The following is a 14809-nucleotide window of genomic DNA, read 5'->3' as shown; positions in this document are numbered from 1 at the left end:
AGTTAAGAGGCCAGGTCATAATAATGCTTGTTTGAGCTTTCCCCGATTGAGAGTAGCCAAATTTAGCTCGCATGGATAAGCGGAAAAACTTTGCACCGGAACCGGCAGCGCATAATTATTTCCGATCGCACCTCGACTTCGGTCCCTAATACGCAGCAGGTTCAGCGCTCAAGCTGAATTTTGTTTTCTGTGCATCTGATTTTTCCTTCTTTGTGTGTATGTTCGACTTGGGTTATTCGACGTGCGGAAAATAAACTCCAGTTGGTAATTTGGGACGTGTGATCAGCGGCCATTCACTCTTCATTGTAGATGGATTACAGACATTGAAGATTTCAAACCGGGCGATTACTAACAGTGCCTACTGTTATAACGACATCATGGGTGTTCCAGCTCTTTTTCGTTGGCTCTCCAACAAGTACCCCAAAATTATTTCTCCCGTCATTGAGGAGCAACCATATGAAGTCAATGGCGAAGTGATCCCCGTCGATACGACGAAGCCGAACCCTAATGGCGAGGAAACGGACAACTTGTACTTGGACATGAATGGTATTGTCCATCCATGTACACATCCTGAGGGCAAACCACCTCCAGCAAACGAACAGGAAATGATGCTGGAGATCTTTCGCTACACCGACCGAGTCGTGAATATGGTTCGTCCGAGGAAGCTTTTGATGATTGCTGTTGGTAAGACTTGACCTTTCCATACCCTTGTTACTTTAAGGCTATATGCTTACTATATTTTGTATAGATGGCGTCGCCCCCCGTGCAAAGATGAACCAGCAACGCTCTCGACGATTCCGCTCAGCGCAAGAGGCTAGAGAGAACGATCAAAAGAAGGAGGAGTTTCAGAAACTACTGGCCAGACAAAACGCTGCTAAGGGAATTGATCCGGACAACAATCTCGAAGAACAGGTCATCAAGAAAACATGGGATAGGTAAGCCATGACATGATACTTGAAAACTATGGCAGTGCTAATGTGTTTTATTTTTTTCAGCAACGTGATTACACCCGGCACTCCATTCATGGATATTCTCTCCGCGTCTTTACGCTACTGGATCTCCTATAAACTGAATACCGACCCCGCATGGGAAAAGGTACGTTTTCAAGTTCTATATGATTGCTAACCTCAAGCTAATGCATTCCAGTTGAAAATCATCATCAGTGACGCTACAGTTCCCGGAGAGGGCGAACACAAGGTTATGAATTTCATTCGATCGCAGCGCCAGGATCCCAGTCACGATCCAAACACTCGTCACGTCCTGTATGGATTGGTTAGTACCAGAAAAGGTTCTTTTAATCCAGGTTATATACTAATCTTTTTTTAGGATGCCGATTTGATTATGCTTGGTCTTGCGACCCACGAACCTCACTTCCGAGTCTTGCGGGAAGACGTGTTTTTCCAGGAGTCGAAGCCCAGAACATGTCGTCTTTGTGGACAAACTGGTCATAAAGCTGAAGAATGTCGAGGCCAGGCAAAAGAGAAGAATGGCGAATTTGATGAAAAGCAGAAAGCTGCAGTTCTGAAACCTTTCATTTGGCTAAACGTCTCCGTGCTTAGAGAGTATCTTGCTATCGAGCTTCAAGTACCCCAGCAGCGATTTCCCTTCGATTTGGAACGAGCTCTCGATGATTGGGTCTTTATGTGTTTTTTCGTCGGCAACGATTTCTTGCCTCATCTCCCGTCTTTGGATATCAAAGAAAATGCCATTGACTTGTTGATTTCTATCTGGAGAGAAAATATTCCTCTTATGGACGACTATGTGACGAAGGATGGTATTGTTAATTTCAAGCATGCACAACTCATCCTAACTGGGTTGGGCAAGCAGGAGGAAGCAATTTTCAGGCGGAGAAGACAGGCAGAGGAAAGGAAAGCTGCCAATGAACAGCGTAGGAAAGAAGAAGAGAAAGCGCGCAATGCTGAGAGATCTCAGAAACGTCGAAGGAGCTCACCAGACTATACAGCTGGAGAGCCCACTATTGCTGCTCCACCATCCAAAGCTCGAAAGTCAGGTGAAGGCTTCATCGCGTCGACAGAGGTGACATTGATTACCCCCAGCCGAGGACACTTGGATAAGGAGACAAGGCAGTTGACACACAGCATGGTTGTCAATCGCTCTGCTATTTACAAAGCCAATGAGGCGAACAAGAGTGCTGCCGCTGCTTTGAAAAGCCAGTTGCTGAAAGGTAAACTAGCAGTAAATGATGAGGCTGAGTCTGCAAACAGCGATGGCCCAAGTGGAGAGGACACGGCTCAAGACGAGTCACAGGGAATATCGCCGTCTGTCTTAGGTAAGAGAAAGGTAGAAGATCTGGCCGATGCGGATAATGGTACCCCCGGCAGGGACTCGCCAGTCCCAGCTGGGCAGTCAAAACCCACAGATGAAATGCCTCCTGATACAGTACGACTATGGGAGCCCGGGTATACCGAGAGATACTACGAACAGAAATTTCACGTTGATCCCAGTAATGTGGAATTCCGTCATCAGGTTGCAAGATCATATGCTGAAGGTCTACAATGGGTCCTTCTTTACTATATGCAAGGATGTCCTTCCTGGACCTGGTACTATCCGTATCACTACGCACCATTTGCTTCAGACTTTGTCGATATCGGTGATATGAAGCCGAACTTTGTGAAGGGCAAACCGTTCAAGCCTTTTGAGCAACTGATGGGTGTATTACCAGCTTCGTCGAATCATGCTATACCTGAAATCTTCCATGACCTAATGTCGGATCCCAATAGCGAGATCATCGACTTTTACCCAGAAGATTTCCCAGTTGATCTCAACGGCAAAAAGTTTGCATGGCAAGGAGTTGTTTTGCTTCCATTCATTGACGAGGTTCGACTACTCGCTGCGATGGAAAAGAAATACCCATTATTGAGTGCAGATGAGCACGCCCGGAACACTGTTGGAAGCGACGTTCTCCTGCTTTCTGACCAACACCCTCTGTATCAAGAACTTGCAATGAACTTCTACTCCAAGAAGCAAGTTGTACCGAAGTTTAAGCTGAACATGCGTGTCAGCGAAGGACTGGCTGGAAAAGTGGAACGTGACGACAACCATATCCCTCACAGCTCTCTTAACCCTCCCTATGATGTTGACATGCCCTCTCTAGATGAAAACAGATCTATGATGTACGTTATGCTCTATTTTGCTCCCCGACTCACTCGATGCTAACATTTAATTAGGGTCAATTACGAGATTCCAAAGTCGACTCATCTACACAAATCGATGCTCCTTCGAGGCGTGCGATTCCCGCCTCCGACCCTAGATCAATCAGATATATCTGCTGTCAAGGCTAAATCTCGATACAACGGCGGCGGGCGAGGAGGCTACCGAGGCAACAATGGTGGCGGCAGAGGCGGAAATCAGTACAATCCTCCAAGACCGGGTATGAACGAACGAGCAAACCCATTTGCAGCACATCTGGATCCATCCTTTGTCCCACCGCCTCAAGGCGGATGGGTTCCTCCTGTCGGCGGTGCCGGCTACTCTCGTGGCCCTCCACCTCCTCCACGCGGTGGCAGCTATGGTTATCAGAACTCGTCTCGGGGCTACAATAACTCTGGTTACTACGGCCAAGATAACAGCTACCAACGTGGTTACGATCAATATGGTTACTCTGCTCCTCCGGCAGACTATAATCAACAGGGATACTATAATGGACCGCGAGGTGGTGGCAGCAATCGTGGAGACCCGAGGGGCTACAACAGCAACCAAGGAGGGTACCAGTCCCAGGGTCGTGGCGGCTACAACTTCAGACGCGGCGATGGCTATGATCGATACTAATCGTATTTCTAAGCACGGTAAAGCGTATACCCGTGTGGGGCAGTGTTACAACCATGATCTACGATTCTACGGAAATGTATGGATTACACCGATTATATCTCGATGAAGGGGAATACCTGTGCATTCAGCTTAAGAGCTAGAACATCTGTATGATACCCAAATTGAGCTGGACTCAGCAAACATGTTTCTCAAAGGTCTTTGTATGATTTCTATAGTTTACCTACATTACCAATATTATTGTATGCGGCTATACATTTCCCCGATGGTGCATTAGTACATCCATTTGGCCCCAAGAGGCTCTGTCCAATGCCGATGTTAGGGCACCTAGTTGGTCTGTCGATAGGCGGGCGATATCGGAGTCATCTTTTTGCTCTGTATTTTAGCCATGAAGCTCACGACTTGATCCACAACAAGATCAGGAACAAGTAGATTTCTCTTCTAGTTTTTCCTAGAGTATAGTAAATAGCTTAAGATAAGAATATTCTAATAACATCATGGAATAAGTAGGGTAATCAACCATCACTCTAATGGATCAGAGTGATATGCAACTACGGCCGGGACGGCCCCCATTGAAAGGCCGCTAAACCCGTTTGGTGTGAGGTGAACACCGTGAACCTCTTTCTCGGTGACTCATGCAGTTAACATTTTCTCAACTCAGACCAAGGATTGACCTCGTATTTCGGTTTGTGGCTAGATAAGACGAATACGCGAAGTCAGCGCTACACCTGCCTGCAATTACGATTTCGACAAGGTGGTAGATTATCACCACTTCTCCCCGAGAAGTGATCCCGAAATCAAATTGACTTACACCTACAAAAATCTCCGCAATGAATTGAAGCCCTCCGTTACTCATCCATTTGTACCTACCGAGCTCGTCATATCACGGAGATGTCTATGAAAATGGCGGATCCCACAAAGATCTCGATCTTGGGGCGGGAGAGCATTGTTGCGGACTATAGCATCTGGGGAACATACATTGTCCAAGACCTGCTAACCAATCTCTCCTCAACCACCTATGTCCTAGTGACCGATACCAATCTCGGCTCGATATATCTTGAAAAGTTCTCAAAAATCTTCAACGAAGCCGCCGCAGCGTTGTCACCGCCTCCTCGTCTCCTTACCAAAGAAATCCCTCCCGGCGAAAACTCTAAGTCTCGCCAAGGAAAGGCCGATATTGAGGATTGGATGCTTCAGCAGACATGTGGTCGGGATACAGTTATTATTGCTCTGGGTGGTGGTGTCATTGGCGATCTACTCGGTTTTGTCGCCTCGACCTACATGCGGGGTATCAGATTCGTCCAGGTCCCTACGACGCTGTTGGCGATGGTTGACTCTTCTATCGGAGGAAAGACTGCCATTGATACTCCCTTGGGCAAGAATTTGATTGGAGCTATCTGGCAACCTCAACGAATCTACATTGACATTGACTTCATCGACACCCTTCCAGAAAGAGAATTCATCAACGGCATGGCCGAAGTCATCAAAACCGCAGCAATCTCCGATGAGAAGGAATTTGCGGCTTTGGAACGACATGCTGATGCAATCTTGAATGCTGCTCGTAGCAAGGCCAGAAAGGGACGATTTGATGCAGTGCGACAAGAGTTGAAGGATCATATTGTAGCGTCGGCACGCCACAAGGCGTATGTTGTGACTGCGGACGAGCGTGAAGGTGGCTTGCGCAATCTCCTCAACCTGGGTCACTCAATTGGTCATGCGATTGAGGCAATCTTGTCCCCTCAGGTCCTCCACGGTGAATGTGTTGCTATTGGTATGGTCAAAGAGTTGGAACTCGCGAGATACCTCGGCATCCTTAAGCCAGTCGCGGTTTCTCGAATGATCAAATGTCTTTCCAAGTACGGTCTGCCCACGTCTTTGAAGGATCAGCGTGTGAGGAAACATACCGCCGGAAAACATTGCCCTTTGGACCAGTTGATGGCGAACATGGCCTTGGATAAGAAGAACGATGGTCCCAAGAAGAAGGTCGTTTTGCTATCAGCTATTGGCCAAACCTACGAGCCAAAGGCTAGTGTCGTTTCGAACGAGGATATCAGGGCTGTTCTGGCACCCAGCATTGAAGTGATCCCTGGTGTTCCCAAGTCACTCAACGTTGTATGTGCACCTCCCGGCTCGAAGAGTATCTCCAATAGAGCCCTTGTTCTTGCAGCTCTCGGATCGGGAACAGTCCGAATCAAGAACCTTCTGCACTCGGACGACACAGAGGTTATGCTCAACGCTCTAGAACATCTTGGAGCCGCGACATTTGCCTGGGAAGAGGAAGGAGAGGTGCTGGTTGTGAACGGCAATGGTGGCAAAATGCAGGCAAGCCCAACAGAGTTATACTTGGGTAATGCCGGTACAGCCTCGAGATTTTTGACATCAGTTGCAACGCTCTCCGGTAAAGGATCTGTTGATTTCAATATCCTTACTGGAAACAATCGTATGAAGCAGAGGCCTATCGGGGATTTGGTCGATGCACTCACTGTAAATGGTGCTGAAATTGAATATCTGGAAAAGGCAGGCAGTCTGCCATTGAAGATTGCTGCATCAGGCGGATTCAAAGGCGGTCGTATCAATCTTGCTGCCAAGGTCTCTTCTCAATACGTATCATCGCTCTTGATGTGCGCACCGTATGCCAAGGAGCCGGTGGTTCTGAAACTGGTTGGAGGCAGACCGATTTCCCTGTCATACATTGAGATGACCACCGCTATGATGCGATCGTTTGGAATTGATGTTCAACAATCGACCACCGAAGAATGGACCTACCACATTCCACAAGGATCATATACCAACCCTGCAGAATACGTTATTGAAAGTGATGCCAGTTCTGCAACCTACCCGCTGGCAATCGCTGCAGTCACTGGCACAACCTGCACAGTCCCCAACATTGGCTCGGCTAGTTTACAAGGCGATGCTCGCTTTGCGGTAGACGTTTTGAGACCAATGGGTTGCAAAGTTGAGCAGACTGCTACTTCCACCACAGTCACGGGTCCAGCAGATGGCGTGTTACGCCCGCTACCAAACGTCGATATGGAACCGATGACCGATGCTTTCTTGGGTGCCTCTGTTTTGGCCGCGATTGCGCAGGGCGAAGGATCAAACCACACAACCAGGATCTACGGTATTGCCAATCAGCGAGTCAAGGAATGCAACCGTATCGAGGCTATGAGGGTTGAATTAGCAAAATTTGGTGTTGTGTGTCGCGAACACCCTGATGGACTCGAGATTGATGGTATTGATCGATCTACTCTGCGACACCCCGCTGGGGGCGTCTTTTGCTACGACGATCACCGCGTTGCATTCAGCTTCAGCATCTTGGCTCTGGTGGCCCCTATGCCCACACTCATTCTCGAAAAGGAATGTGTAGGTAAAACATGGCCAACATATTGGGATGCTCTCAAACAGAAATTTGGAGTTCGGCTCGAAGGCAAGGAGCTTGATGAGAGTGTTACCACGCATCATGCACCAGCCGATCGGTCAAATGCATCCGTCATTATCATCGGTATGCGTGGAGCAGGGAAGACGACAACGGGCCGCTGGGCTGCGAAGGTACTCAATAGGAAATTCATCGATCTTGATGTTGAATTAGAGCAGACCGAGGGTAAAAGCATTCCGGAGATCATCAAGGAACGTGGCTGGCAGGGATTCCGCGATGCGGAACTTGCACTGTTCAAGCGTGTTTTAGCTGAGCGGCCAACAGGTCATGTTCTCGCTTGTGGTGGTGGTATCGTCGAAATTGGGGAGGCGAGAAAGATCCTTACTGATTACCACAAGAACAAGGGTAATGTTCTATTAGTCATGAGAGATATAAAACGGGTCATGGAATTCTTGAATGTTGACAAGACCCGACCCGCTTATATCGAAGACATGATGAGTGTGTGGTTGCGACGGAAGCCATGGTACCACGAATGCAGCAACGTGCAGTACTACAGTAGGCATAGCAGTGCACCGGAGCTTGCCCTTGCCGTTGAAGACTTTGGACGGTTTATTCAAGTCGTGTCTGGCAAGATCGATTACTTGGCAGCCATTAGAAAGAAACGTCTTTCTTTCTTTGTGTCTCTGACTCTGCCTGATCTACGAGATACTGGTGATTTGCTACGCACCGTTGCCTCCGGTTCAGATGCTGTCGAATTGCGCGTCGATTTACTCAAAGACCCATCGTCGGATAGCGCTATTCCTTCAGCTGAATATGTGGCTGAGCAGATCTCTTTCTACCGCAGTAAGGTTGCGCTGCCGATTGTCTTTACGGTTCGCACAGTCAGCCAGGGAGGGAAATTTCCTGACGACGCCCACGATGCTGCATTGGAGTTGATTACACTTGCTATTCGCAGTGGCTGTGAATTTATCGATCTCGAAATCACATTCCCTGAAGAGTTGCTACGCAAAGTGACCGAATCAAAGGCTCATGCTAAGATTATTGCATCCCATCATGATCCCCAGGGCAAATTGAACTGGGCCAACGGTTCTTGGATCCAATACTACAACAAGGCTCTACAGTACGGAGATATCATCAAACTCGTCGGAGTAGCAGAATCCCTCAAAGACAACACCGCGCTAAAGGAATTCAAAGACTGGGCTGAACAAGCTCACGATGTACCCGTCATTGCAATCAATATGGGCGACAAGGGTCAACTCAGCCGCATGCTCAACGGGTTTTTGACTCCGGTCTCTCATCCCGCTCTTCCCTTCAAAGCCGCTCCTGGACAATTATCAGCAGCGGAGATTCGAAAGGGATTATCGATCATGGGCGAGATTCCAGCTAAAAAGTTTGCGATTTTCGGAAAACCCATCTTGGCCTCTCGTTCGCCTGCAATGCACAACACACTCTTTGAGCAGAATGGATTGCCGCATGTATATACCAGACTCGAAACCGACCAGACACAAGACGTGAAGGAATTCATCCGCTCACCGGACTTTGGCGGTGCATCGGTCACAATCCCACTCAAGCTAGACATCATCCCGCTGATCGATGAGGTGTTGAACGAGGCTGAGATCATCGGCGCAGTCAACACCATCATCCCAGTCGAAGGCAAGGACGGCACCACTCGCCTCATTGGCCGCAACACCGACTGGTCCGGAATTGTGCGCTGTCTCCGCGAAGCCGGCGCACATAGCAACGAAGGCAAATCCAGTGCTTTGGTTATCGGTGGCGGAGGCACAGCCCGCGCCGCAATCTATGCTCTCCACCATATGGGCTTCTCAACTGTCTATGTACTGGGCCGCTCACCAGAGAAGATCCAAAATATGGCATCCACTTTCCCCACGGGCTTCGATATTCGCGTCCTCGAAAACGCGGATGATATCGAGACCATTCCCCGTGTTGCAGTGGGTACTGTACCCGGTGACCAACCCATTGAGCCGAATATGCGAGAAATCCTCTGCACAATCTTCAAGCGCAGCGGCCAAGATCCTTCGGCTGATGGAGCAAGCAGCGTGTTACTAGAGATGGCGTACAAACCATCCGTGACTCCATTGATGCGTTTGGCGTCTGATGCTGGATGGAAAACCATCCCGGGTTTGGAGGCTCTTGTTGGACAGGGAGTGTATCAGTTTGAGTACTGGACGGGAATTACGCCGGTTTACGAGGTTGCGCGAGTAAGTTTCTGCTGATCTGATGATTTATTGACTACTAACGTTTGATAGAATGCTGTCCTCGGTACGAACGAGAAGTAATTCCTTGCTGTCAATATTAGAAGCTTATCACATTACGATAGAATATCATTGCACAACTTTTCTACCATATACGTATCGTAATTGCATATCGGCATAAATCTTAAAAAAATCCATCTGCCTAACTCAACGCTCAACATCTGTCTCAACCCTCAACCTGATATCACACAGCCACTATCTACGTGTCTTATCCACCGGTCTCTGGATCCCCTCTCTTCTATTATTCACTTTCACCAAATAGGCAAATCAATTACTCAGCGTATATCAACATAATCTCCCCAATCCGATCCTCCCGGTTCCGGCCAGATGTACGTACTCGAGCATTATGTCCGACAATCTTCACGCGGATAAACGCGGAAGTACGTAGTTGAACAACATGATGACCAATCCAAGCGTATCCATCGTATTCAATACAATACCTCCCGCAAATGATAACGCCCCAACTGTATACAGAATCAGGCAGAAAGGCATCGATTAATGATAATCCACCAATCATTCGGCAATAGAGTGTAACCTAAGAAGGTGTCGAATGCGGATTGTGGCTGATTTAGTCTTTCCGCTTTTGCATGAGTATATCCATTGGCCAATCGAATATCCACGAGAAGAAAACTCTTCAATATTATAGCCCTATTGACATATGAATATGATATGGACAATATTCGATTCTTTTCGATCATCTTCTCTAATCACACCACTCCACAAACTCTCTTTCTTTATAGATATGTACAAGTCATACGATAAGGAGCCATCTCGAAGAGTGGAGAAGAAGGTGGATTCCGGAACGGGACCACTATCGTTCGCCGATCATTTGGGTTCCACATTTTTATCTTCTTCTCATCTCCATACCTTCATATTATTGATGAATGAATATGAAGGATATCGACAAATCAGTAGGCTGTGCAGATTGATATCAGTCCAATCAACAAGACTCTTCATGAATGCGATTAAAAATAGAAGTGAAACCCTAGTCCAGTATAACAAAGCCACAATCTTAATTGAATAACACCGATCTACCCCTGTCTTTTCATAACATGCTCCATGCCAAAAGGTGGAACCGCTGTCGAGTATACCCTCCCTACCTTATCTGTATGAGCTCGGTAGTCTATCATCGACATGCAGATATAATAGTTGTGTAAGACATGCACATACTTATGCATCTATCCCAGTCATATCGACTCTATCAAGCTCTACTATTACCGAAAAAGGAAGGAGAAAATAGATCTACACTCGCTACACTTAAGACGTAGAAAATATGTAGGTAAAAGTACAGTCTTGTTCTATCTATAAGTCAATAAGGTCATCTCATATAATACAAATCTTTGTACAAATCAAACAAGCAGCAAAAACACACCACCTTTTTTTGATCCGTATGTACCGAAATTTCCCAAGTCATATCATATAAAAACACACCATCCAATGCAATAATCAATAAGCAATAAGCAATAGTCGTAACATGTACATAACGTCAGGTCAGTCATAATACACTCATCCCACCCATCCGATATTCCGATAATGCTAAGAAAGACGAAACAAAAACACGCTGTAAATAACAGAATCTGGTCATGACATGACGTCTAGTAATTATGAAGACGAAAAGATGGGGTCAACCGGTGAAATGATGAAGTAAAAAAAGGGAGTCGTAGCCGATGACGTCAACGGCTTTTAAGGTATTAAGGCCACTATCCGTGCTTAGGTAATCGGCCTGCCGATCCGAAACTGCAACAAATGGAACTGAACCCCGATGCGGTAAAGCGTCATCGCAATGACGTCAGTGGAGGGCTTTGGCCCCCTCCGTCATGATTATCTGCCTGAAGGATAAGGCTCAATCACGCCCCTTGCGCCGTTGCTTCCCCGGCCAATCCACTTCAGGATGCACGACTCGCATATGTCGCGTAAGTGCATCGTTGCGCGAAAAGGTCTTCTCCTCCGTGCACAGATGACATCGCACTTTCTGCTTGCGCGCATTGTGGATCGTGTCCTCATGTCGGGTCAAATCATACGGCCGTGAGAATATAGAGTTGCATGGTTTGCCCGTAGATGGGTTGATTCGCTCGCACTTGTGGGGCCCAGCTTGAGAATTCCGTAGAGCCAATGATGAATTGCTATCACCATTCCCGCCAGCCATTGTCTGCCGGTGAGCTTCGCGCTTGTGCTTTTGAAGCTTCGCCGGTGTCTCAAACCGTAATGTACACCCGTGGTACGTACATGTGTATGTGCCCGAGTCCGACGAGGTGTCGTTGGGCCGCTTAACCGAAGTTTCCATAACACCGTCGCTATTCGTAGACTCCATCGTAGGCAGCGACGCAGGGAATCCTGGCGTCTGCTGCTGGAGTAGACTGTTGTTGGCATGACGCAGATCTTGTGGTTGAAGCTGCGGCTGCATAAAATTGTTCAATGGCTGTTGGAGGCCAGCAGCTTGAGTAGCGTATTGAGTCGGAAACGTCTCCATGGAATTGTAGGCTAACGTAGGCTGGAAAACACTGGTGGCACTCTGTCGGCGCGAGGTCATATTGCTACCGCTAAGAGACATGTCGTTCGTCGTAGGGAACAGAGCTGGCAATCCATGAGCAAGCTCATCAGGGCCCTCATTATACTCCAGTAGAGCATCCTTGGGAGAGATAGTCTTGATCTGTCCCTGCTCGTCCTGTTGGGTACCAGGCAACTGCAAAGCAGACCCCAAACCAGAAATCTGGAGTCGAGCCTGCTGTTGCTGTCTGAAATCCGCAGCAAGAGGAGACCCCTGACGGAACGGCGATCGCTCCCGGTTGATCGAGTTGCCGGCCGGTGATTGAGAGCGAGCTGACAGATGGCCTTGGTTGGCAGCGTTGAGACGATCAGCAAACAGATTTCGGTACGGCGCATTCACCATGTTGTTCGAGTTGGCTTTGCGCATCTGCTGTGATGACGAGGATGACGTCGTTGGAACGACTGTAGTATTGTAAAGCTCATCCTGATAGATATCAGAGATGGTGCGATTCAATTTCGGCACGCCCATAGGCATCGTGGTTTGGTTATTATTATTAAAGTCTGGATTCGTATCGAACTGTAAGTATTCACCCATCCACCGGTCAAAGTCAGGAGATCGGTCCTCACCATGGACAACCGCCTTCGATCCATCATCGAATTCGTCATATGTAGTTTGCGGAGTCACCGGCGAATTGTGGTGACTCAGACTCGAGACCGAGGGCGCTAAGGAGTAATGGAAGGAGGTATCATCCTCGGTTGTCGCCGGATGACTGTTGCTGTTGTTTCCGTTATTATTATTGTGGCTATGCTGCTCCATGACTGCTTGCCTCATTGCCTGTTCCGCAGCGGCAGTGTCGCCATTATGCGTAGAAGGGTCGTAGTTCTGAAAGGCAGGAGCCAAAAACGAGTTCTGAGTGGGTGTCTGCACAGGAGTAGGCAGCGACTTTTTCGGGTTCTGATACTGGCCGGTAAACGCTGTCGTGGCCTGTGGCGATTTCGATCCCGTCTTGCCGGAAGAACCTGAGGCTGCTCGCTTGTGGGCGCCGTGGAAGCCCGCAAGACCTTTCTGCGCGTGGGCTGGGCTGAGCAGCTGAACGTTGGCCTCTGTGTCCCAGCTACCGTGGGCGTTGGGTGAGATACCAGACTGCGCCAACATGGGAGACTGTGCCATGAACTGAGAAGAGTATGGGTATTGAGCGTTGGGATACGGCGACGGTACTGCTGCCGGGATATGAAACGCTGGATTGTAGGATGAGACGGCACTCATGGACGGTGCTTCGGACCAGGTGCCGTCAAAGACGGGGAAGTCTCCAGAGAAGTTCGTGGCTGGAGAGTGAGCCGACGAGAAGGCCGGCGAGGACGAGGAGAAGGTAGGAGACGGACAGGCAGACGAGGAAGGTACGAATTGTAGTCGAGGCGAGTGGAAGGGAGACTGTAGTTGTTGTTGATGGTCGTAGAGGTTATTAGGAGGAAGCTGGTGGTCTTGTAGGATGGTGTTGTCGTTGGGATAAGGCCACTGAGAGTAAGTGATGAGGTCCTTATTACGTGGGTAGAGGAGCATAGTTCGGGTACGGAAAGACCAGATGTGGGGACGCAGAGGGAGTTCTTTAGGGCGGAAGAGGCTTGCCACTCGGGGGGGGGGAAGCTGAATATATAGTCGCACTGGTGGGAAGGTTTTCCTGTCGGTAGAGACGATCCGCGGTTACGAATCTGCTGCAGTCGGTTTCTTTGGCTGGACGACTTATTGTGGCCGTGCACTGTCGACGCGGAATTAACTGTATTCAGATCACGAGTTGATGCAGTGGTTACTAGTAAGCCATCGAAATGGGTGGAAGCTTTCCGATGGAGGGATAAGTCGGGAGTGGTTCTAGACAATATGAGTCAAGAATAAGAAGATATTTCCGGCTGAATAGGAGATAAATCGGATGATGAGTAATTGTGTATGGTAGTTGGATGAATTATTTGTTACCTACTACCGGGGCCGGCCTCGACTGCATTATTATAAAGAAAACTCTGTCATGGTTTAGACTTGCTGAGAATAGCAACCACATAGTACCGATGACGTTTAGCTATTTAGAGAACGAATGACAGACCCTAGTATTGACTGATGCAGCTAAAGCTAAGGCAGGCTCCACTCGATCTTCCTCCGTCGGTCACAGCCGTCCGTTGTATTGACGCGGTATCGTTACCGCCAACGTAAAGACTGTTACAGAAAGTACGAGAAGTGACGCTCTGATCTGATTGGCCTTGAGTCATGCTCCGGCTCTGAAACATATTTCCGCTTTCATCCACCAATCAACGTCACCCACGACGGCATCAGCCACAGTTGGGCAACTGGCATGTCCGTGATTGGTAAGCATCCATCTGGGGCTTTCTGACTGGACAATCGGCTCCAGTAACGAAAATTTTCTTCGGCAAATTCTGTTGAGCAAGTCCCCCCCCGGCCTTCACATGCATGGAATGTGGCTCGAGGTTTGAGGTTTGAGGTTTGCAGTCCCAGGAGCACGGGAGCCTATCACCCATCCGAACTCAGCCACAATCGGGCCACGACTACTGATCGGCACCAGATCTGAACCCCATCGACCCTTTCGAGCGACCAGCATCAACGTTAAAAATTTTTCGTCTCATTCGAGCAATTTGATTCGCGGCTGATGCACTGACAAGGCAACAAAGTTTTCCCACGTTGTTCTCCATTTTATCTGCATTAGACCTCTTCAACCTCTCTGGGTCTTAGGCAGTACAGTAACTAACTCTGCAGTACTCAATAATACGTACGCAAATCAAACATACTATCAGCTGACTATGGTACGGATATCGCCGCCTTGATTCGATGCTAAGATGATTCAGAGACTGTACTCATTGTACGAATCGATTTAGGCAGGTATAT

General features: G+C 48.3%; 3 protein-coding genes across 3 annotated transcripts; 2 read left to right on the top strand and 1 right to left on the bottom strand.

Moving 5' to 3' along the window:
- Positions 1-377: 377 nt before the first annotated feature.
- On the top strand, positions 378-3789 carry TSTA_087110 (5'->3' exoribonculease Dhp1; the record flags this gene model as incomplete). The annotated part of the gene is made up of 6 exons (XM_002478396.1): positions 378-684; positions 749-935; positions 996-1095; positions 1147-1272; positions 1327-3134; positions 3189-3789. The coding sequence occupies 6 exons, from the start codon at positions 378-380 to the stop codon at positions 3787-3789; spliced, it is 3129 nt and encodes a 1042-aa protein (XP_002478441.1).
- An 888-nt stretch (positions 3790-4677) lies between these two features.
- Positions 4678-9459, top strand: TSTA_087100 (pentafunctional polypeptide (AroM), putative; the record flags this gene model as incomplete). The annotated part of the gene is made up of 2 exons (XM_002478395.1): positions 4678-9381; positions 9430-9459. 2 exons carry the CDS (start codon positions 4678-4680, stop codon positions 9457-9459), a joined length of 4734 nt encoding a protein of 1577 aa, XP_002478440.1.
- A 1819-nt stretch (positions 9460-11278) lies between these two features.
- Positions 11279-13483, bottom strand: TSTA_087090 (C2H2 transcription factor (Rpn4), putative; the record flags this gene model as incomplete). Its single annotated transcript, XM_002478394.1, has 1 exon — positions 11279-13483. One exon carries the CDS (start codon positions 13481-13483, stop codon positions 11279-11281), a length of 2205 nt encoding a protein of 734 aa, XP_002478439.1.
- Positions 13484-14809: the final 1326 nt, after the last annotated feature.

The sequence above is a fragment of the Talaromyces stipitatus genome, genomic scaffold (assembly GCF_000003125.1).
Source record: "Talaromyces stipitatus ATCC 10500 scf_1105507295527 genomic scaffold, whole genome shotgun sequence".
Classification (NCBI taxonomy): domain Eukaryota; kingdom Fungi; phylum Ascomycota; class Eurotiomycetes; order Eurotiales; family Trichocomaceae; genus Talaromyces; species Talaromyces stipitatus.
The sequence above is the reverse complement of the archived record's forward strand: the minus strand, read 5'-3'. Positions and strand labels throughout refer to the sequence as shown.